The 23,727-nt window shown below is 43.3% G+C and overlaps 2 protein-coding genes across 3 annotated transcripts in view; one reads left to right on the top strand and one right to left on the bottom strand.

The window, feature by feature from the left end:
• cenpp (centromere protein P) overlaps window positions 1-3,062 on the top strand; it is an 89,897-nt gene extending 86,835 nt beyond the window's left edge. For both annotated transcript variants that reach the window (XM_071494867.1, XM_071494868.1), the window contains exons 7-9: window positions 1,210-1,289; window positions 1,679-1,770; window positions 2,738-3,062. In XM_071494867.1, the coding sequence (XP_071350968.1) occupies window positions 1,210-1,289; window positions 1,679-1,770; window positions 2,738-2,868 (303 nt within the window). In that variant the 3' untranslated portion in view covers window positions 2,869-3,062. The remainder of the gene's footprint in view (window positions 1-1,209; window positions 1,290-1,678; window positions 1,771-2,737) is intronic.
• Window positions 2,950-22,993, bottom strand: ippk (inositol 1,3,4,5,6-pentakisphosphate 2-kinase). Its single transcript, XM_071494864.1, has 14 exons — window positions 22,782-22,993; window positions 20,443-20,502; window positions 17,074-17,169; window positions 16,106-16,172; window positions 15,005-15,123; window positions 14,530-14,619; window positions 13,829-13,887; window positions 13,463-13,535; window positions 11,861-12,013; window positions 11,367-11,487; window positions 10,028-10,163; window positions 9,839-9,941; window positions 8,607-8,698; window positions 2,950-8,481 (listed from the first exon to the last, which is right to left on the bottom strand). The coding sequence occupies exons 1-14, from the start codon at window positions 22,860-22,862 to the stop codon at window positions 8,229-8,231; spliced, it is 1,503 nt and encodes a 500-aa protein (XP_071350965.1). The 5' UTR covers window positions 22,863-22,993; the 3' UTR covers window positions 2,950-8,228.
• Window positions 22,994-23,727: the final 734 nt, after the last annotated feature.

Here is a 23,727-nt window from a genome sequence, read left to right on the forward strand (position 1 = left end):
AGAGAAGTTTAGTCTGAAAACTGAGGAACACGAGAAATGTTTGTTCCTGGTTAACAGTGACTTTATTCTCCTGTTTCTTCTTATATAAATTTGCTCATATGAGACTTTTGTGTTGATGTCTTGTTTTTGCTGCTGTTTCTTTCCAGAACAAACGGAAACAACGAGTCTAATCAGTTCAATCACAGTGGGGGGAGTTAAGATCTGGTTCTGGTCTCATGTGGACTGGTTCAGGGAGCAGAAACTTGCAGGGACCTGGTTCTGATTACAGACAAGACGCACACACACACACACACACACACACAGACACACAGACAGACACACAGAGCTGCAAATACCTCTTAGTTGAGTCACCTGGACGCCCCTCACCTGTTGGACACACCCCTAATGAGTGAAGAGAAGAGTACAGGAAAACACTGCCTGGGGCGTGTGTGTGTGTGTGTGTGTGTGTGTGTGTGTGTGTGTGTGTGTGTGTGTGTGTGTCTATAGTTTGCGATCAGACAGTTCAGATCAGGTTTCACTCCAGAATCGACAGACTCCTGTTTGTGAACATGAGATCACTGTTGTGGGTCAAAGGTCACACATTTTATTTCATGATGAAACAAACTGGAGACTTTCAACAGGAACTGAAGAGATTTTTCCTTTTTCCACATTTCAGCTGAAAAGTTGATGAAACAGCAGCTCGAGCTCACACTCCTCTGGTTTCCTCGTGACTCTTTACTCCAGTATAACGTCATGTCCCCCCCGCCCCCCCCCCCCCCAAGTACACACTCCAGTGTGGAGTTTGATGAATGAGCCCCAGGGTTCAGGGTATCACAGAGGCTGTAGCGCCCCCCACAGGCCAAACTGGTGCAGCTCTAAAACCGACAGGCCTCAGTTTACCAACCATCAAACTACAGACCAGAAATAACTGAAACTCACCTGAAACTTTAGTCCAAAGGAAACTGTAGTTTTTAAAAAGTCAGATATTGCTCTTGAAATGTAAAAAAACATTTTTTGTCTATATCAAGATGAAAAGAAGAGAAGAAGAAAATAACGAGACTGAAAGCAGCTGCAGTCTTTCTGTGAGCCTGAAGAACCAGCAGTGATTCTTCACTCTTCTTCTTCTGTCTTCAAAATGCTCTCACATCATTTCAGCTTTAATCGTCCTGTTGACTCCACATCAAACTCACGATAACATGATAATAAAACTCTCTGTCTCTGTCTCTGCAGGAGAAGTATCCATCTGTCGTCTCCCTCCCTGGAGGCTGCAGGTCAGAGGTCATGACCCTCAATCACCCCGAGCTTCCTGGGTAAATAGTCATTATTGTAAATTATTCATATTGAATATTTTCACATATGTAATGTAGCTAACAATGTAAATACAACAGTTGCGTAAATCCCAGTAATTATGAGCTTGCAACAGGTAATTAACACCAACAGACGGCAGATTCTTCATTCAACCATGAAACTTTAAATCTCTTAGTTCAACACAAAACGTACATTTGCCTCTGAGTCACATTTTGCTGAATTAGTGTAAAATCTTGTCTCTCAAAGCCGAACTGGATCTGCCCTCAGGTCCAATACACAACCAGCTTTATACATTTGTTTAATGCAGAAAGTGTCAGACTTGTGATGATGGGCTGAAGAAATGAAACTGACAGGACTTGGTCGTTGTTTCTGCTGAACTTTGTGTTTGTAGCTGCGTCTTGTTCGTTCACTGGTCAGTCGAAGTTTCCAGAGAGGGGGGGGTCGCCCCAGAAATCAACCTGCTGACAAAGATCCCAGAGAAAGGTGAGGTGTTCCTCTGTCGGTTTATCTGAAGCTACAGAGACACAGGCTGTTTTTGGTTGAGCTTCTTCAGCTCAAGAAAAAAATTAATTCAGCATTGACTTTCAGGAATAATTATTGTCTGACAGAACATAGAAACACGTCCTTTTCCGCTTTAATCCGTTAATGTCACTTAAAATTTTATTTAGTTTTGATTGAGAGAATTAAACCTCAGACTCAGCAGCGTTTTTCTCAGGCTGCAACAGGGAAACTGAACCAGCAGGTCAAGTGTCTGAAGTGTCAACAGGAAACAGATACAGAGGAGCTCAGAGCTTTATCATTTTATTTCATGAGTCTGGGATTGTTCCTAGAGGGAACATGAAATTTGGTTTTAATTTTTTTTTTTTTGTTCGCATGTTCATTTGACTGCAACCTGATCAGTCTCTCAACGTTACACTTTGCCTATAAAATGTGAGGAAATAAGTGAAAAATGTTTTTTATAATTTTCTACAGCTCAAGCTGATTAAGATTTATTTGATTGTCAGTCTAAAACCCAAAGATTTCAATTTACTCTTATGTGTGACAAAGTAAAACAACAAACCCTCAGCTTCTGCTTAAAAAAAACTAATAATCCATCATCACAGTAATTACCAGTTAATTTTCTGTGGATGGACTTAATTTATATTAATCAATAACTGCAGCTTTAAGTGACCACCACCTTTTTTACCTTCTAATTAGTAACAAATGACTTCATTAATAATTGGTTTTTTCTTATTGAAATTATTGGAAAATTACAGTCGTGTCACCAAAACCTGTGTTTAATGTAAAACTGAGGTCGAACTGTATCAGCAGAGTTTCACTGTTAATGATGCAGCTGAGACAATGATCTCTCTCTCTCTCTCTCTCTCTCTCTCTCTCTCTCTCTCTCTCTCTCTCTCTCTCTCTCTCTCTCTCTCTCTCTCTCTCTCTCTCTCTCTCTCTCTCTCTGCAGCGCTGCAGTTGTTCCCCTCTCAGGCTGTAGACGGCGCTGCTGAGGCCTTTCACAGCCTGCTGAGGATTCTGGGACCTGAAGCCGCCATCGAGTCTGTGGTCAGGGCGGTCAGCCTCTCACAGGACACGTGACTCACATGAGGGCTTCACCTTCCTGTTTCTGTTTCACACATGTTGTAATGAAGTAAACACACAGATGAGGAAACACAGAGCGACGGTTTAGTCTCTTAGAAATCTTTATTCAATAGAAAGAGCACGACTGTGACGGCTGTAACAGCAGAGCTCATTGGTCAAAATCTACAAAAATAAATAATTTAAATACAAAATGCCAGACAGCAGTGTCGCCTTTGTATTTTCAAATAGTTTTCTTCTCTCAGCTATTTACACACACACAGTTACTAGGAGTTTGTAGGAATCACAGTGCTGTGATGTTTCTGCAGGCTGACGCTCAGGCAGCAGGCAGAGGCAACTGACCAATCAGACTCCAGCTCACCTGTCGCAGCGTCGTCTCTCAGCGAGGACGGAGGTCTGGACAAAGCTCGTTTTCTTAAGGTTACAAAAAAATTCTCCACAGTCTTAAACATGATCTCCTATTTTAGTTTTCACTGTCGCATTCTTCGTTCAAAAACCCACAAGGTTGTTTAACACTGAATCTTTGAAGGTTTTTTATTTATTTATCTGGATGAAAATAATATTAAACTGAACCATGAAGATGTGCAAACTTTTTCCAGCTTGCAGCTTTTATTTTCTGAAAAAGATGAAAGCCAGAAATGACCTGTGTCCTTGTGCAACAAAATTAGAAACTCTCAGCTCAATGTTCACTTACTGTTGTTCTGGTGCTTTCTACACAATAATCAGTTAATTCTGAGCAGCTCCAGGACTTCTCGTCTGCACTGAGGCTTCATCTGAGGCTGTCTACCATCTGACGAGCTCCTCAGCAGCTTGTTTAGTTCAACCTTTAAATCCACACGAGGAGACGTCCTGCAGCTCAGAATAACGTCAAGTTTGATATTTACCGTCCAACAGCTGAAAGTTTCAGAACAAGTGGATGTTGAGTTGAGATTTTGTCCGGAGCGAAACACCGAGCTCAACTAAAGGACATGAATTTAAATTCTTGTCATTTTCCAAAATGTTTTCATTCATGAAAACTTATTTATGTTTTCTTGTTCGTCTGAATCAGGTTAAAATCTTTTGTTTATCAGGCAGTCGACAGAATATTTTTCTTTGTTCGAAACACTTTGAGAACAGTTGGCGACGTGCTGATAATCAACCTTGTGGGTTTTTCAGATTGTCAGGGATTCACTTTTAAGAAAAACAGGTCCGTCAACACGTTCATGTCATGTGGGAGTTACTGAAATAAAAAACAGTCTGGATCTGATGCGTTTCTTTGTCATATAAAAAACAAACCTGAAGATCTTTTGAGCTGAGACGACACAAACTAACATCTTCATCAATGATGAAGATGATGGTTGGTGCAGCCCGACTGTCTTGTGGATAATTTTTATTTTCAAAGTTAACGTTTCAACCTGAGGAGTTTGTAGTTGAAAAGTTGTCGTGTAGAACAAAAGTTAAACTGTGAATGATGAAGATTCTTACTCAGCACCTGCAGAGAGTTTATCAGTTACCAACTCTGCTTCAATAGACTCAACAAAATCATACAGTAGAACCAAGATCCAGAGGCCTCATGTCCAACAGAGTCTTGTTAAAGAGAAATAAAACGTTAGATTTTCGATGAACCGTGGAACAAAGCAATCTGTCCATTTCTACCATCTGCACATCCCACATGACATGAACGCAGCTTCAACTCTGTGATTTGAACGTGAGGAGAACATGAGACACAACCTGCAGCTGCGTTTTCTCACAATTACACTGATGAGATTAAAAGAAATTTAATCAGGATCTATTTTTACAGCCGAGGCAGAAAATTATTCCAATGAGTAACTTTTCCTTCCTGCTGAAGCTGCTGATGCTTTGTTGTCATGGTAACTTCCAGCAGCTGCTGTCATAACGTGTCCAGACCTCGGCTGTCTCACTCAGAGACAACGCTACAGCTGGAGACAGATCCCTCCCTCCTCCCTCTAACTCCCATGAGCCTCTGCTGCCTCGCCATGCTGCCTGTCGCATCTTCATTTCAACAGTTAGAACGATCAGTGGTTGGTTCAGTTCACTGCTGTTCACTCCCCAGCCTTTCTCTCGGCCCCTCCCCCGGACATCTGACGTCGAACGCGGCCATGAAGACGTCAGTCAGAAAGGGGGGATGTGATTGGTTAATGGTGAAACTGTCCAGAGTTTGGTTTTCTGATTGACGCGCTGAAACCTCTTGATTTAAACCTTTTTAGTGTTTCAATGTAACAGACCTGATGACCCCTGCTGATGTCGTTCATCAGCTGACACGATTCCAGAAAACACACCTGACAGGAGCAAAATGGAGTGTGAGGGATTTTCTGTTGTCGAAGGTTTTAGTCTTGTAGTGTCATTTGTTTTTGGGTGTTTGATTGGCTGGTGGAGGCGGTGGAGGCTGGAGAGTGGACACTGTAAACAGAAGAACTGAAGTCAAGTGTTACCAGTTTATCTGAAGCCTCCGTGAGCGCTGCTGGTTCAGGAGGACGATGAGGTCACAAAGACTCGTCTGCTGATGGAGACAACAGCTGCCGCTGGGTACAGTCTGAGCTCCGGGGGACGTCACCGTCCTCAGAAACCTCGCAGCGCCCCTGAACACGGCACTGAGCTTCAGTTCGGATCATCGGGAGTTCGAGGTACTGAGCGTTCGCGGCTGCGTCCACAGCAGCTCAGAGTTCGTCTCAGACCTCAGCTGTGAACGCAGCCTGTAACAAAGTGAGTTTTCTCAACACACACACACACACACACACCACCCTGTCATCCAGTCCTACCAGAACATTTAGGCACACAGACAAACACAACAAACACACAACAAGCCTCTTATGGCACAAAAACCAGCGGAGCAGCAGCATGAAGCTCGGCCTGTCTGAAGAGGACAGTTCTGTTACCCAGAAGCCCTTGCTGTGGTGACTCACACAGGTTAGGCGACAGACGGCGTTCCTCTATTAGTTATTTCATCTCTCTCCTGTTAGAATTAATTAACCCCTGTTTTACTTTAACCCTCTGCAACTTGACGTCCAATCAAATCAGCCTGAAGTCAGAAGGGACGAACCGTCACCGTGGGGACGATGAAACACTGAGCAGAGTAATCAGCTGGTGGTTTGATGACACATCGTTACCATAACGGCTTTTCAAATGTGCATCAGTGTTTCTATTGTCTGTGTGAATTCATAGGCTGGAGGTGAACTCTGACCTCTGAACCACAGCAAACCTTGTTGTTTGGGCTTCGGCTGAATGGGACACCACACAAATATTCTCAAGGTCCAGGTGTAATGTAACCGTACCTACACATCACCAGGTCAGGCAGAGACAGAAACTTAGACAACTACAGAAATGTGACTGTTTGAAAAGACTGAATCTAGTTCTGACAACAACAACAGTTAAAATCATCTCTGCAACACAAATGAGTCAGCAGGATACAAATGTTTAGTTTGAGGAAATCTACGAGAGCCGCTCGGTCGGAGGTCCCAGCTTAAAGGGTCAGTTTACACATCTGTTTAAACTAATGTTGTCCAGAACAACAGTCCTGTGATAAATCATGTAGGTTATACTGACTAGTTTTTATTGACACTATCTCAGAGGTGTTGAACTGTTTTGCATTATACAAAGATGTGTTTCTGTTATTCTGCCTGTCCTCAGAGAACGGGTGGATGAGATAATAGAAACACCTCTCACTATAATATAAATAAACCTCTGTCCAACACAGAGCAGCTGTACTGGGGTATGAACCTGAGTCTCTCTGCCTCCGTCCAAATACAGTGCAGGTGAAAGAAGTTTAGGTCGTGGTGGCACTGAACATGATATACTTGTAATGTAATGAACTTGTAATGGGTTAAACTGACCCTTTAATGACCCAAATTTCCCTCCATCGACCTTCGACACAGGACGAGGTTTTCAATACAACCAAACGCTGCTTCACCTCTTCTCATTCAGGGGTGCAACTAACGATTATTTTCATTATTAATTCCTCTGCTGATTATTTTTTCAGTCAATTAATTAATTGTTTAGTCTATGAATTTTTAAAAAATCCTGAAAAAATGCCTTTTATAATTCCTCTAAGCCCACGTTGATGTCTTCAGTTTTCTCGATTGATCTTTTACCAGAAAAATGACTGAAACAATTATTCGATCATCAGAACAGTCGCAGCTTAATTTTTTGCCAATCACCTAATCGTTACAGCCTCAGTCTTGTTAAATAAATAGCTGTGAGTTGGACTGAATATCTCTGCTTAAAACTTCAGAACGCATCAAACAAAAGCAAAGAATTGTGGGTACAGGAAACATCAACTGGTCCATCCAGCTGCTGAGACTGTCTGGTGATCAGATCCACCATGTTGGCTTGATAATCAGTGCTTCTGTTACTATGGTGATGCTTTAGTGGACAACCTGGATAGACATACTACCTCCCCCCACCCCCCACCCCCCACCCCTACATTCAGGGAATGACATCATACGTACATCACAGCCTAACAACCTTTTCTCTCCATCACTTCTATTTTTTTAGTTTGTCAGAAGCGTTGCCATGGAGAACGAGAAGAGTCAGAGACTGTTGCCACGACTACTGCACCAGTTCTCATCAGGAGTCTTATAACAATGCTCAGGTGTCCGTACAAACACTGAAACACTGTTTTTCTTGCTGTAATCATCCATCCTGTCCGTTAAGAGACCTGAGCTCTGGATCAGCTGTGAGGCTTCAGAAGGATCAACAGGATATTTGACCAAATTCTCTCTTACTGTCCCTCCACTGCACTTCAGCAAGGAAAAACTTCCAGAAGACAGAGGAGGTTACAGAAAATAATGCACCCAGGATAAAAGGCTTCTGTTCTACAGCCCCTTTGAAATGAAATCTTTAAATTCTGGGGGGGGGTTGCCCCCCACCCATGTTGAAAGTGCATTAGGAATCGTCTTTATCTCTTAATGGTAAGAATGAACAGCTGAAATTATTACAGCAAGAAAAACCTGTTGCAACGTACATACGGGGACCTGAGCCTTAAATCTCCACTTTTGTCACCAAAGGAAAGAAGTTAAATTCTCCAATAAATATAAATTGTGACAGAACATCGGTGATATTAGGATTCACCTCTGGACAGGAGCGAGAGGCCGGGCCGCCACGACGTCACAAAAGCTCTAGAATCAGTAACAAAAATAACCTGGAAGTCGTTTAACCATCTGCTGATTTGGTGACGACTTCCTGGAGATTTTACTTTTGCTGAGTAGCAGCAGCAGGAGCCAGAGGGTGATACCTGCCAACATGAGCTGAGTGAGGAGGAGAAAGTGCTGCAGTGACGAACAACAGTGACTCCTCTCTGTTTCAGGCATCAGGTGGCGTCAGTCAGTCCTCGTCCTCAGGGTCACCCGGCTCTGCTCGGCCTTTCACACGGGGTGGAAGAGCAGTCTGCAGTCCTCTCTCTCCGCAGCTGTGAAGATGCCCGGGAGCGGCGGCAGAGAGCCCTTTGGCAAGGCACCACCAGTCCTCAAGTAGCAGGAAACGATCCTCTGGTCCAGGCGCAGCTGGCGGGGGATGCTGTCGAACGGCTTCGGGTCCAGATCCAAGATGGAGACCGAGTAGGAGAAAGCAGGAGGTCTGGAGGAGTGGAAGTCTCTGAGCCGCCTCTGACTGGAGAGACTGGAGGAGGAGGAAGAAGGTTAGTGAACAGGAAGTCAGCTGAGTGAATATCTAACTCATCTGTAGACTGAAAGTTAAAGAGACTCTTCCTTCTGAGGGATCAACACCAAACACTAAACTCTCACCCTTCATCGTCCTCCTCTTCCTCAGCACTGGGCACCAGGGCCACCATGATGGAGCAGTCCTTGGCTGTCATGGCGACGCGGTACTGATGAACCTGAAGCCAGAACGTGCAGCAGTTAGATGTGCTACCACCAGTAAACATGTGAACACCTGAGCAGAGACACACCTGTATGAAGTGTGTGAGACAAGTGTTCAGATGCCTGATGCACTACAGTTCCCAGGATCCTCTGCAGCCATTACTACAGAGAAGACTCCAACCAGAGCTGTAACCTCAGACTACAGAACATTCAGGACTCTGTTGCTGCACCACAGCTTCTGCACTGATCCAAAGCCCAACAGTGACGGGATGTTTCTCTCTGGGCCACATACTTGTGCTTCTCTTACAAAGTTGTTATGGACACAGTCTTTGTTTCATTTTCAGTGACGCAGATTTTTCTTCTCGGCTCAGTAACTGGGTTTGTAGCAAAAGAAAATGCAAATGAATGCGCCTTCTGTCCACCACCATTGTGCTTACATTAGGAGTTGGTTTGTGGAGATCAACAGCTGGTGGCTTTAAGTCAGTCTTCACACAGCCTTGATACATTTTACATCGTTTGAAAGCTCTTAGCTTTCTGACTCTAGACTTTTGGCTCCAAACAAAAAGGTACAACTACAGGCCTTACTCTGGTTTTTAAGCCGAAAGATTCAGGCAAAAAAAATAATTCTACCTCTGTAACTCAATATCTCTTACCCGCATTCTGACTTTTGGGTTGTAAAGAACAGTTACCTTTTTATTTTAGGTACATTATTTTCAGGCTTGTGTTCAAAGCTAAGGTTGCACTAACTACAAAGAGCAGCAGTCAAACCTCAAACAAACCCATATAGGAAGCATGATGGAAACATGATTTCTGTCTTTAATGTGAAGAAGGTTCCTCACAGATCCGATTCCATCTACTGCCACTTCATGTCTCTTCAAATGCTTCATGTGAATTTGTTTTTGTCATGTGTTTACTGTACTTTGTCACATTACGCACCAACTTTTCCACTTTTTGTGTGAGTGAAAAACAACAGGTGGATGGAAAACCACTCCGTGTTTGTACTGATGATTTAAGCAGCATCAAAATGTTCCAGCAGACAGTCAGCTGACCCTGTGGGAGACATGTTGCAGCAGGAAACTTGGACCAGACGCAGTTTCCGGCTCACTGTGTGACTCAGTGCGACTGGGATAATTAGGGAAATGTTAAACCAGTCTAACCTTGGCGACAGCGTATTCCACAGAGCCGTCGTCCTCAGGCGGACACTTCTGCAGCTTCTCCAGGAAGGCCTCGTTGTAGGGCCCGTCTATCTGAAGATGGGTTCTGACACAGACACAGACAGGAAGTGAGGTCAGAGACCAGGTGATCAGTCCACACAGTTTGCTTGTGGTACGTGTGAACAGAGCTACCTCTCCTTAGGGAAATCCTGCAGGTGTTGCTCCACCCGGCGATACAAAGGATGAAGTCCTTCAATGTCCAACGTGTCCAACATCTGGGTCTGAAGAATCCTGAACAAAACACTGTCGCTGGGTAAACCCTGAGAGCCTACACACACACACACACACACACACACACGTTCAGAGGAGGGGGGTCATCATTTCTGTTCTGGTCAAACTACTGCAGGTTAGAATTCTGATCAGTAAATTGTTTAAATCAAGAAGAAAATTTTATGTCTCAAAAACCAAAGTTTTCAGTTCCACATGTTAACATGATCAGATTCTGAGGTCCTGAGCTGAAAAGAGACACGTTCTTTCAAATCACACTTTTCTACAGGAGGCTGCTGCACAATAAAAACCTTTGTAAGAGAGGGAGGAGACACACCGGCTGCAGACAGATCCGATGGACTGATGCAATTCACACCAGACAAACTAGAATATCCACCTCGTGGTCGTTTGCCTCCAACAAGGACTCAAGTTGCAGGAAATATGGTCACAATCTCCCCTGAGCTACAGCACTGAGTGACGGCCTGAAGTGTTCTTGCATAACATTATGATGTCACAGAGGATTTGACCTTTGACCATTTGGATATAAGATGTCATCACTTCATTTTATCCTATTAGACATATGTTTTAAATTGTGTCATATGAGCATATGAGAGTCAGAGTGACCTTTGACCTTTAACCACCAAAATCTAATCAGTTCATACCTGAGTCCAGGTGAATGTTTCTACCAAATCTGAAGAAATTCCCTTGAGGTGAAATTATTCAGTTTACAAACCAAGAAAACCAACAAATAACCACAGAATTTAGTTCCTTTTAAAAAATAACTGGCAACAACTGAGTTTTTAAAAAGTTGCTAATTAATTTTCTGTTGATCAACTAATCAACTAATCACTGCAGCTTTATTAAGGACAATAAATGAACTAGTGACAATAATGTTGACTGTTTGTTTAATATCTGCTTATTTTTACTTTACTTTAAATCTACAACATCTACTCTGAACACACAACATCTACTTCCTGTCTTCTTCTTCTTCTTCTTCTGTTTTTCAGGTTTCATCTTTATTTTTCCTCTGTTAATAAAAGTTTTTTTTTTTCCTTGTCTGATTCAAGGGCTGCAGGACGGAGTGTGTTGCTGATCTACAGCCCCGAGGCCAATTTGTGATATTGAGCTGTATAACTAAAACTGACCTGACTGGTGAATTGAACATATCAGTGAGTTTCCTGATCTTTGCAGCTGAGCTGAGCTGAAAACACTATTAAGGGACCTGGCACAGGAAAAAACAGACTGGTGACAGGCAGGCTCTGACCGTGGCGAATTCTCTCCTTGTTGAAAAGACTGGCTTCACAGAAGCTCCGCCCTTCTCCTCGTCTGTCCGTCACCAGCCCTCCATCTCCTCCCCCACCACTCAGCAGAGCGTTCACCAGGACCTACAGAGAGACGGGGGGGGGGGTTTGATCACAGCGAGTGTCTGTGGAACCATGACGCCTGGTCGATGTCTCCCAGTTCAACCTTCATCTTTACCACAGCAACAAGATGATTAGGATTCTGGGATTTGGATCTAGTAACTTTCAAGTTGTAATTATTAACAAGTCCAGCTGATAAATATTCTCCTTCAGTTTACTCTGACATTTCACATCTGAAAGTTTTTCCACTGAAACTGCAACATGAGCAGAATTTGATCCATTGGTGAATCCTGACGTTGATATAGGTACGTTTAGTTTATTTCTCAGCTCTACTAGTGGGACACTAAATATACCCGTGTATGTTTGTGTGCGTTTGTGTATGTTTGTGTGGATTTACCTGGATGAAGTCGTTCAGAACAGCTTTGCCAGTCATGTGACTGTTGATTCTGTTGTTTCCGTACATGAAGTACGGTCTGAGATGATGCAGCAGAGAGTTCAGGTCCAACGTGTCCTCACTGCCCTCTTTACTGCTGTAAATACACTGACCCCCCTAAAAACACACACACACGCACACACACACACACAGACAGGTCTTACTGTGGGTGCTCAGTGCTTATCTCATGTTGTTGAATTTATGTATTTAAAAACACTTGGTTTTGAATTTCTATAGATTTAAAACATTTGAGGATGAGTTTTTCAGAGTATTTGTCACAGCTTTAGTTCACAGTGAAGAGGCTGAACCAGAAGATCTAACTGTTTACACCTCAGACAGAGGCGTCGGGTCCAGTCTGAGGTCAAACCCTCCATCTGTAGCTCTGTCATAGAAATACTCTTCATACCTACTCCACCTGTCACATAAACTACATCAGCACATCGTAACGCTGCAGAGAGGTGCACCTTCAGTTCATGCTTCCTGCTCATATCATTCTGTTCATCTCGTTTGCCTTTGATTTGAGCAACTAGACTGACTGCCTCAAGGTCGTACGCCTCCACCAACCAGTCAAGTTACAGAAAACAAACTGCAGTGGAAGTTGCAGCTGTTTTGGTGCCGTAGCCACAACCTGTCATTTAGAGCCTTTCACTTAAAACGAGTATTGCTTGCTGTAATCATTGCTCCTGTCTGTACCGACTAATGAGAGACACTTTCCTAATGTGCTTTTAATGGAAGTGATGGGGACAAAATGCAAAGTGCAGGTTCTGTCATCTGAAGCAATTATGAAACTCAGGCTCATCTGCCTGAGTGAGACAGATACAGTTGGTATCTGAAGCTACAGTCTCTCTGGTACAAAATTCACCTTCCACAGCAGTGTTTTCACACTAAGCTACAGCTGAAGGAGTCCTACAAAAAAAACTAGTGGACCTTATGCTTTTCTTTTTTCTGTCATATATATATATAATGTTACAGAGTCTGATGTCCACATTAAACGTGGCCTAAGTTTCAAATGATGAGGTTAATGTATGTAAACAGTAAAGTCTCAACAAAAAAAAAAAAAAGCAGACGGCTCTGAACAAAGTTTCTAATGGATTTTTCTACATCAGCTTGTCTTCTTGGTACCAATCAGCAACAGTCTGCTTGAGTCATATTACAGGTTATTAACAGACATCAGCTCACAAGTAACCAGCGGTGCACGTTTAACTATACGGCAGCAGCAGAATAACATTTTACTCACAACATCAGCTTTTGTTTTCCTGACAGCAGACGTTTCCTACTTCAACCTGGATTTCACACACGTACAACTATTAACAGGAGCATGTTTTATATGCAGACTGTGACTGAAAGACTAAATACACAAGCAAGGTTTCTGTTCTAATGTTCACATAGGCACTTGATTATATTAGAACAGAGCTGAGAAATTGTGAACCTGTCCTTTAAACCAGTGCAGTGATCGACTGTGTTTCTGATGGAGCTGGATGTTGACACAAGCAGACAAAGCACAAAGGTTCCTCACTATACAGTGTAGGACTGAGACAGTCGGCTGTGGCCGTGGTCGTGTCTCACCTTGAAGATTTTGAAGTTGTTCTGAGGTTCTTCTATCAGGTGTCTGATGGCAAAGTGCATTCTCTGTCTGTTCCTGAACAGCACAAGAAAAAACACATGTTCAGCTGCACAACAGTAGAGCAGCTTTATTATCAGGAGCTGAATCTGCAGAGCGGGGTTGGGAGTAGCAGAGAGGAGCATGTTGAGGGTGTAGGTGTATGTATTGGACCAGAATAACAATGAGAGGTGTTTCACTCCTGCATTGTCTCAAACAACAACAGGATGTGCAGGTTTACATCACCAGCTGCAGCAGTCCACAACTGGCAAGCAAGAGGTGGACAGAATACTACAAATACCTCAGTAAATATTCAAATGCAGTAATCTCACCCTGAGAACAGGTCTAGAGGACAGTACAGACTGCGTCTCTTCCACTTCCCATTGGCCACCTGAGGAGAGAGGGAGGGAGAGGGAGAGAGAGAGGGAGAGAGAGAACAAACTATTGAAAGACAAAAGTCAAAGAGACACAGAAGTAATAGGGTTTTTAGGTTTGTAGTTTAGTAGTTGAACAGTAGTTTTGTTTTGTGTTGCAGTTATAGCCCTGCTGTAGTCGTAGGTGCTGCTTCAGTATAATGGTACTGATTAAGTTTTTCTGATCCCAATTAAAGTCCTTCAGTATTTACATTTATCTAAACGTTGATTCAATATGGATCTGACACACTGGAATAACAGCTGTGAACTCCGCTGACCCACACGCTTCATCTTTCACAAACTGGGAAAATGCGGGGAAAACATGAGGAGATCAGCTGGAGGAAGACGTCTCACTCTGTTGGATTTGTTGGAACTACAAAGACATTCAGTCCACTCAGTACAGTGAAGTTCCAGAGTGGAGCTTCTTCCCTCACATATGATATTTGATTGAGTACAGACACCGGATTGCAGAGAGCACACAGTCCCTTCAGCTGTGGTCGTACTGTACTCCATTTAGGTGTTGTACTGTAGTCACACTGTAGTTCTGTATCTCTGTTGTACTGTAGTCCTTGTGTATTTTTGTGTTTACTGTGTACTGTGCGGTGGCTGGTTGTGGTTACCTTGTAGTGTTGGTGCATGCAGAAGCGACACACTTTGGTCTTGATGTCTTTGCTGACATGTTTGGAGGACGGCAGGAAGCCACATTTAGGCTGAAAACACACCACACACAAAACAGCAGCTGAGAAACGCACACAGACACACTCACACTCATGTGATTCCTCATTTTAGCTCAGTATTTCTGGGAGACAGTGACGACAGTCACAGGAAAACAATTCGGGGACAGTTGCTGCTCATCAGGAGGAAGAACGTCACTTTAAACAGATGGAAGATGTGGAGTTTTATTTCTGAGCTGAAGCTGGAATGAAAATCTGTTTCAAAACTAATGTTGTTCATTATGTTAATAAATGTAAATAATTAAAATGTGTGTAAACGTTAAGGAGGAATTTTTTTCTCCTTTTACCCTGAAACAATACCGGAGCTGCTATTACGTGTGTGTGTGTGTGTGTGTGTGTGTGTGTGTGTGTGTGTGTGTACCTTGATCTCGATGCAGAGTGGAGGAGTGTGTGTTGACTGGTGAAGGGCTGGAGACGTCAGATTGGGCAGACAGAGAGCACAGCCACTGTAGATGTCCATCACTTTATCACAGCGCCATGCTGAGACAGACACAGACACACACAAACAGAAACAGAAAAAAGAAAGTGAGAATTTGTTGCTTTTCTTGTGAACGTCTTTGCCGTCTTTTCGCCGTAATAAAATATAAGATAAATTTTTCATTACATTCAGATACTTCTTACATAATAATCAATCAAATTAGAAAATAATTTGGTACGTGATTGGCACATGAATCAATAATGAATATAACTGTTGGCTGCAGCCCTAACATACTTTATACTATAGGTTCTATATATGTTTCCCTTCAATTTTATTATAAGCTAATTTTCCAGTCATGCTGATGATGTTCGGCTCTATGTCTCCTTTATAAACTGAGAGTTGAGCTCAGCTGTCTGTCTGCCTTACAGGAGGATACAGGACTGGATGAAAACTCTCTACAGCTCAATGTGGATTAAGACTGAGGTTGCATCGTCGTTTGTCTACAAATGGTCCAGAACTCTGCTGCAGGACCGGTGACCAGGTCCAGCAGGCAGCGTGACATCACGCCGTCCTGTCAACTTCCCTCTGGCTTCACATCAAGCTCATTTTAAAGGTGCTTGTTCTCACACACGGAGCCCTGCAGGGTCAGGCACCTGTGGAGATCTCTGAGCTGCTCTATCTTTATACCTGAGGTCTCTGACCAGGGCTCGCGAGTCGTCCATCAAACAAAAGGTGACCGAGCTTTGAAGCTGTGGATCGCTCTTCCTGTGGACACATGTCTGTGGCCTGATCCATGAAAAAGCAGCTGAAGACTAATTTTTCAAACTGACCTTTGTCTCACCTTGTGTGGTCCAGTGTTTGTAATTTTGCGTGTTTTTAACGTCTTTCTGTTGCTGATATTTTATTGTTTGTTTTTTTCTTCATGACTTTAATGATGTTATCTTTAATCATTTTACTGAAGCACTTTGTGTCTTTGCTAAACTGAGCCTTTTCACTAATGTCAAACTAATCACTTCCCACAGAAATAATTAAAAACACTCTTACCGGGTCTTTGATGCTGAACTTTGATTGACAGCTGTCGTACAAACTCTAGCGGCAGTTTGACAACTTCCTGTAGAGAAGATGAAGCCAGATACAAAATTATCCTGTGTTACTGTACAAATACAAACAATCAGTCATCATTAAGCACCAATTTTAAATAGTTCAATGAATATATCAGAAGCGGGGTCCAACAGTCTGAGACCACACGTCAGGAACCTGCTCTAACTTGTGACACAAACGTTCAGGAGTTAAATCCGACTTCCAGCTCAGAATTAAATCTAAAATTAGGAACCATCTGACTCCAGGCTCCAGGCTTCAACACTGTAACTCACTGTTTTTAGGAATTTGTGACGCTAGAATGGATTATATACTCCAACTGGTTCACACGATGATTAAAAGACGCCTTCAGATTTTTAACAGTGGGGATAAAATTGTCCACAAATGCCTTAAACTGGTTTCAGACCCAGACTTCACAGTTAATAGTCAAGCAACTGGGACAATTACACAAACATTCACACAGTGTTTACCAGCAACTGAACAAAGCTGGATAAAGTCTGAGGTGGTGGCAGCTCTGTCTTCAAGACGTGGTTCCCTGAAGTGGTTTCTACCGTTCAAATGGTCCGGGGCTGTTTGTGGAGTAGAGCCTAAATGCAGCACACCGGCTGTCACAGAGTCCAGCAAACTTCTGTATTTTAGTTTGTCATGTGCTGGTGGTTTTTGTTTTTTCTGTAGATATTGTTTCATTTTTAGAAACACTCAATATTACAGCGGATGTTGTGTTTAAACGTGTGGTTTAAAAAAAGATGATTTGTCATGATGGATGAACTGTCCGTCATGAGTCCGACAGCGTTTTAGGAGAATAGAGCTAAATCAGAGGAGAACTCTTGGTGCTTTGTAAAGTAAAACTTAGTGAAAGACAAAAGCTGAATAAAAAACATAAACGTACTGAATGACAGCAAACAGAGCCTTACCCCGCTGTGGATGAACTTCTCTCCCAGAAGGCTGCTCATCACGTTGGAGCTGAAGTCAACAATGTTCTGGATCTGCCTGAAGGCCTGCTCTGCTGTCTGGAGGACAAACACACAGAAACACAGGCTGACAGGTAAACACACAGGTGGACCACAAGCTACAACCTGCCCCCACACTTCATATCAAATGTTGACAGAGCAGCAGAGTTATTTTTCCACTGTGCTCACAGAGGCACGAAGAACATCACAAAGTCATCTCAGTTTCTGTCTTCACCATAACCACATGTGATTCTGGTAACAGGCCTCCGAGCTGCTCTCCGTCTGACTGTCCACTCTCAGACATCAACCCTCAACCACAGCCTGTGAGCAGGTCTGCTGCTGTGCTCATGACAGGTGATTCCCTGGTCAGACAAACACTCAGAGCTCTGTCGACAGGATTAAGGCCACAGACGTCATCTTCCAACATAATGAGCTCTCTGCCTCACTACTGTGAAAAATAGACCCTTATAAAAAATAATAATCTTAAAGATGGACGCTGTCAGCTCCTTGGGTTACCTGTACAGGTTGTGAACATTAATTAGGCTGCTGCTAAAAACTGCAGTGTTCACATCTTTTATTTTAGCCTCAAAAGATTAAAAAGGGGCTTCAAAAAGATTCAGTTCCAACAAGTGGATTCAAAACTGGATTTAAACTGGATTTAAACTGGATAAGGTGCTGTCCAACCATATGGGTTCACTCTAGGTTTTCCATTCAGCCTCGACCTCGTGCACATGAACATGATGACAACCTAACTGTGATTGTGAACTTAACTAGTGATAAAATGCACCTGCCACCAGTGAACACTGGTGTCTCTGATTTAACCAGGACTGATATCTTAAACATTACAGCGTTAATGTAAATCCTACCTCCATGAAGGTTAGAAAGTTCCGTTTTTGTTGAAACTGTTTTAGAAAGGTGTTGATTCTACTTCAAGGTCTATCGCCATCGATATAAACTGTGTATGAAAAGTAATAGAAACACCTGTCAGTGTAATGCAACACATTTCAACAGCAGCACAAACTGCAGTCTCCAAAATGCTCATACAGGTTAATACTGCTTTGTGAAGTGGGCCCTGGATTTCTCTTTAAGCTCAAAGCTAAAGAAATCCATCACCTTCAGCCTTTGTTAAACCATAAACATTTAAACTAAACTCACATATATCAGAAGAGTGTGGATTATAGATAAAACATAAAAATAAACCGTAACTATGTCAGAAAACATTAATAACTCAGATCCAGCTGTTGTCTACTGTTAGTCCTGGTATTAAAAAGTCTTCAATCAAATTCAGAGTAACAACAGCAAATGAGCAGCCAGTAAACTTGAATTTTGAGGGATGGGTGAGGCAACACTTTGGTTTACATTGGGATCAGGGACTGTGCCTTCACTGTGCCTTATAATCTGCCCAGGACGTAGGATCCACTACTGTTCCACTGACAGTTACTCAGCTCTTAGTGAATGGAGCCTTGTTCTGTTGCACTGAGCCATTACACTAAAGTAATGTTTGTACTGCAGCCCTGCCAACAGGTATGAGCCAGGACTCACTTACAGCTCCTGTAATCTGTTTTCTGCTCTCAGCCATGGATCAAACAGCCTGACAGACGTCATCAGGATGATTGACAGGTCTTGTTTTCACTCGGGCCTGTTGGCACCTGGGTGACCAACTGTGAAACCAGTCAAACACCACCACCGCCGCCTGTGTGTGCAAACAGGTGCAGTGGAAACGGGCTGTGCAGCCATGACACTGTTTGGAGTCGAATGTTTGTTTTTTTTGATGTGGTAAAGTTTTGTAATTTTATTTAATGAGAAGTTGGAGAACTGAATATATGTGCTGGTATTGTCTGATGATTTGACAAAGGCACAGTCATCACTTGTTATGTTGTGTTTCTAGTCTAAGCTCTGCAGCCTATTGGCTTTTTAACCTGTTATATAGAGAGAGATTAGAGAAAGTATGACAATCAGCAGTCAGGGGCTCCCTGCAGCTGAGCTTCAAATTAAAAGACTCGTCATTTAACAGCTTGCTCTACTTTGTTTCTGTTATTCTCATTTGTTTTCAATCCAGTGTTTACTCAACTGTAACAGAGACAGCTGCTGCAAGACTTTACCTCTTGTGTTGAGTCACATTAACCATTTTAATCTGCCTTCCTGCTGTCGAAACATAAGACCCCAATGACTCATTCGATGAAAGGTGAAGACAAGGGAGCTCACACCAAACATAAACACTGAACCCAGATCGATTCTGTCCACTGACAGTACAGATGAAGTTTTGTTCGAACAAGACGACTGCGTCCTTAAGAATACTGACAAAAAAAGGAAGTTGGTCAAAGTGAAATTCTTATTACTTTATACGGAAAGGACGAAAAAAAAGCTGCAGATGGAAAGGAAGATGGTGACATGTGCTTAAGTGTATGTGGTTAAATATCAGTTGACTCAAATCAGCCACAATGTATAAAATACCACTTCGATAATGTTAAATAGATTTTACTTCAGTTTGTAACAGGTCTTTTGACAGCAGCCTTGTGGGAAATCAGAGGGCTGAACTGAAATTTTTGGAGGCTGTGAACAGACCGGGGCTCCTCAACAGCCTCATGGTTAAGGCACAAACCACATAACAACAACATCCACAGCTCAGCTCCCAGCTGGGAGATCTGTCATTACCCTCTCTATCCCCACACTTCCTGTCTGTATCTCTACTACAACTATCAAATAAAGGCAAAAGGCCCAAAATATGTTTTCAAAAACAAAAATTAAAAAAGAATCCAACAGCTCATTTGACAGTCTGACAGAGTACATTGTGCAACTGCGCTAAAACTGAACACAGACGACAAACTAATGACAGTCGATCTGATGGAAATTCCACTCTATTCTAAAATTAGTGTGAACCAAAATCAGCCTTAATCTGCACAGTGTGTTGTAATCAACAAGCCCGCATTAACTCTAAAGCACTTTCCACATATTAACTTCATACAATGTCTGAAGGAAAAAAAAAAATCAGGCCTGGATATTGTCCTGAGTTGCCCTTTCACACACGCAGCACACAACTGGAGACAGACCATGTGAGACGAGTTCTCACCTAAATAGTCTGTTTATTTTAGGCGAGCTGGGTGGAGTGTGCAGGAGAAGTGACAAACATGTCATCAACCCATTCACTGTGAATTCTGTGGACGATGACTATTCACACATCAGCTCAATCGGACATTACAGGGACTTCACACCGGCAGGGTTAAGTCTGTTTAATGTTCGATTCAGCTGCATTCATACATACAGCTCCTCTGGGTAATGCAGCAGTAATTTGGAGCAGGTTTCAGCTTCAAACACACAGGGACTCATATTTACCTGTGGTGGGTTTTCAGAGTCTTCTGCTGGATACTTGAGCAGGCGGAGAACTCTGGAAATCTGTAAGAAGAGAAGAGAGATAAGATCAGTGAAGCCTCATTAAAACACAGGACTCTCAACTGAACAACTGAGCAGGGTCAGTCCAGGAGTCTCCAGCAGAGTCATCAAGTAAACTGAAATTACTGACACAGTTTTCCAAGCGTGCCTCAGGAACAGTAAATCCATTCTGTGAGGTGTGTCTGTCTACAGATCATTCAAACACAGTATGCTGCTTACAATACACAACAATGCCTACGTCTGTCAGCACTAGGGTGGGATTAAGTAAAGAACATCGGTATACCTGAGGGTAGGTTGACAGAACAGATATCAGGAGATTTTAGCAGTGAGTATCTACATGCCCACATGAAACCACAGGGTTTTTCTTGCACACAGAATAAGGGAAGCAGCTGCCTTCATCAAGTTCTGTGCCGCCTCCAGCTCTTGACAAACTCTGACGGGTTATTTCATGGAAAACACTATTTACTAACAGCGAAAACCAAAGAGGAAGAAATTTTCCCAAAGGAATTTCCTCCAAACAGCATCAGTTTTTTCCCAAAAGCAGGAATGTGTCAGGCAGTAGCGTCCTGATATTTCATGGCTTTTCATACAGATGAATATTGTTTCCTTTGCATCCAAGCACATCCAGTTTCTTAATTAGTTTCCCTGGAAATTACATTACATGCCAATCAATGCAGACATCCCCTGATTATAACAGCAGTTTCAAGGTAATAAGTCATGTTACTGATGAGACGCAGTAAATTTGTCAGCTCTGAAAAGAGTGCACAACCACAACAAAAGCAGGGACTGCTGATGGGGGGATCAGTTTCAGAGCGCAAGGCAGGATGTGGAGTCAAGGCAGGGGTGTTTGGAAATTCTCCAGGATTCACTAGAACTCTTGAATTACATTGTTTGTAAAAAAAAAAAAAAAAAGTGTGTGTGCACATGGACCAGACTGCTGAGAAAAATCAGGCTATGCAAGAAACCAGACCAAGTGTTTAGATGTAGTAACCTGGTTACTATAAAAATCCACATTTATATGCAACAGTAATCAGATCTCCCACCTGGATTTGGAGCTATATCTCTGGACAGATGCTGCAGTGAGAGGACACTGATGTCTCTTAAGCTTCCGCTGTTTTACAAACGATTCTTAAGGCCTAAAATCATATCTTCAAGATGCTTGTTGTGTCTGACCAACAGTGCAAAACTCTGAGGTATTCAAGTTACTGTCATGTATGACAAAGAGGAGCAGCGAATCATCACATGTGAGGAGCTGGAACCAGAAAATCTTTGGCATCTTTGTTTGTACAGTGACTAAAACGATTGACCAACTGTGTGAATAGTTGACGGTTAGTTTCCCTTCAGGGGAGTAACTGACTAATCGTCTCAGCTCTAAACATACCACTCCATCGCCGCCCAGTCCTGGAATCGAAACGTGTCCATTACATCGTTCATTCCCTGTCTGGGCTGTCGCAACACTGCTGACACGCTGTCGTGCCCCCTGAACGCACCGATTACACAATGACAACATGACCAGGCTGGTCCTGTGAAGGAGGCTTTCCCACGGTTGGTGAACTACTCGACTACTCGCTGAGTCCATTGCTGGAGCTTCCTAACCCTGCTGGTGTGAAGCCATGCCCTATGAGCTCACCGACCGACCAACGACAACACCGTCTGCCCAGTCCGATGGATGTGGACTCATTAAGTAACCGTTGCAGCTCAATCATCACCGGTCCCAGAAACAAAATGTGCCCACAGAGAGGGGGGTGTGAGGCACAATGATAGCCCTGCCCAGGTCGGAACAGACCGACCTGCATGGAAGTGAGCTCGGAGTAGATCACAGCCCAGCTCGGTGAGCCTCTCGCCTGGATGGGAAACCTGCTAACGGCTAAATTAGCATCCCATTAGCCGGTCAGGACTTTGGCTCTAATGACTTAAACCCACACAGTCAGTGAGTGACTCTGGCTGGACGTAAATACACGCACAGTTTGTAGTCACTTCAGAGGCTTTGTAAGAGTTGTTTCTCTCGCGTAGCGATGTTTTTCATTTGATCGACCAGTCTGAACTCTTAGCCGCTGGCTAGCAGGCTGGCTAAGGTAACGGACACAGGCTAACGGTAACGACGGTAAATAATACCCTGGCAGTTGTTATTTTACCCTTCACTCAAAGTTTCCAGAGATTTACCACAAAGTTTCCACCGCCGGCAGCACCGAGCTGAAGCTTATTTGGCGTTAGAAAGCGTGAGGCGGACGACTGGCGTCCTCCTGATTTCGGTTAGCTTCGTGTTAGCCTAGCCGGCTCACCTGTATGTGTGAGACCACCAGGCTCTTGTTTCCTTCTCCGTGATACTTCCAGTCGTTTTCGTCCATTTTGTCCAGCTCCATCACACCAACGACGAAAAACCAAGCTCCCGTTAACGACCAGACAGCGGCACACAACGGCACAGCAGCAGACGAGTGCTCCAACCGGTACGACTGGTAGTTAGTCAGACGCACTTCGGTACCGACTGCCGCTGCCGCCCGGCCCCGGATGACGCAGCCGCCGCAAAAATACTACTTCCGATTGTGATTTCAAAACAAAAGTCCCAGCTGGCGCCCAGTGGGTGATGTTAAATGTTAAATAAATAAAGCTGTGATTAATTCAATCAAATACATTCATAATTTAACAAAAATAAATATATTACCGAAAAGATTATTACAAAAAAAAACATTCCAGTAGATCCTGGCTTTTTATATCAGGCAGAACCAGAATCAGGTTTCCTGCCAAGTAGGTTTCATACAAGGAATTTGCTTTGGTGTCAGGTGCATAACGATAAAAAAAAGGGAGGGGGGGGGGCAGTTGTGAGGTTTTGGTCTTGATGGACTGCAGCCTCCTGCCAGATGGGAGTGACTCAAAAGGTTTGTGTCCTGGGCAGGAGGCTCGGCCACAGTCTTTGCTGCTCTCCTCAGGGTCCTGAGGGGATATGAGGTTGCAGCCAATCCCTTCCCAGCAGAACGAATGATAAGCTCCAGTCTGCTCTTGTCCCTGGCAGTGGCAGCAGCATACCAGGTGGTGATGGAGGAGGAGAGTGAGGCTTCAGTGATGGTGGTTTAGAGTTTCTCTGTCACTGTCTTCTGCAAGTTGAACTTCTTCAACTGCTGCAGGAAAAACATCCTGGCTTTCTTGATGAGGGAGCTGAGCTTCAGCTCCCACTTGAAGTCCTGGGTGAGGAAGTGGAGGTACTCCACTATGTCCATGGGGGAGTCACAC

The sequence above is a fragment of the Trachinotus anak genome, unplaced genomic scaffold, assembly GCF_046630095.1.
Source record: "Trachinotus anak isolate AG129_WGS33_773 ecotype Australia unplaced genomic scaffold, CSIRO_AGI_Tana_v1 ptg000013l, whole genome shotgun sequence".
Taxonomy (NCBI): domain Eukaryota; kingdom Metazoa; phylum Chordata; class Actinopteri; order Carangiformes; family Carangidae; genus Trachinotus; species Trachinotus anak.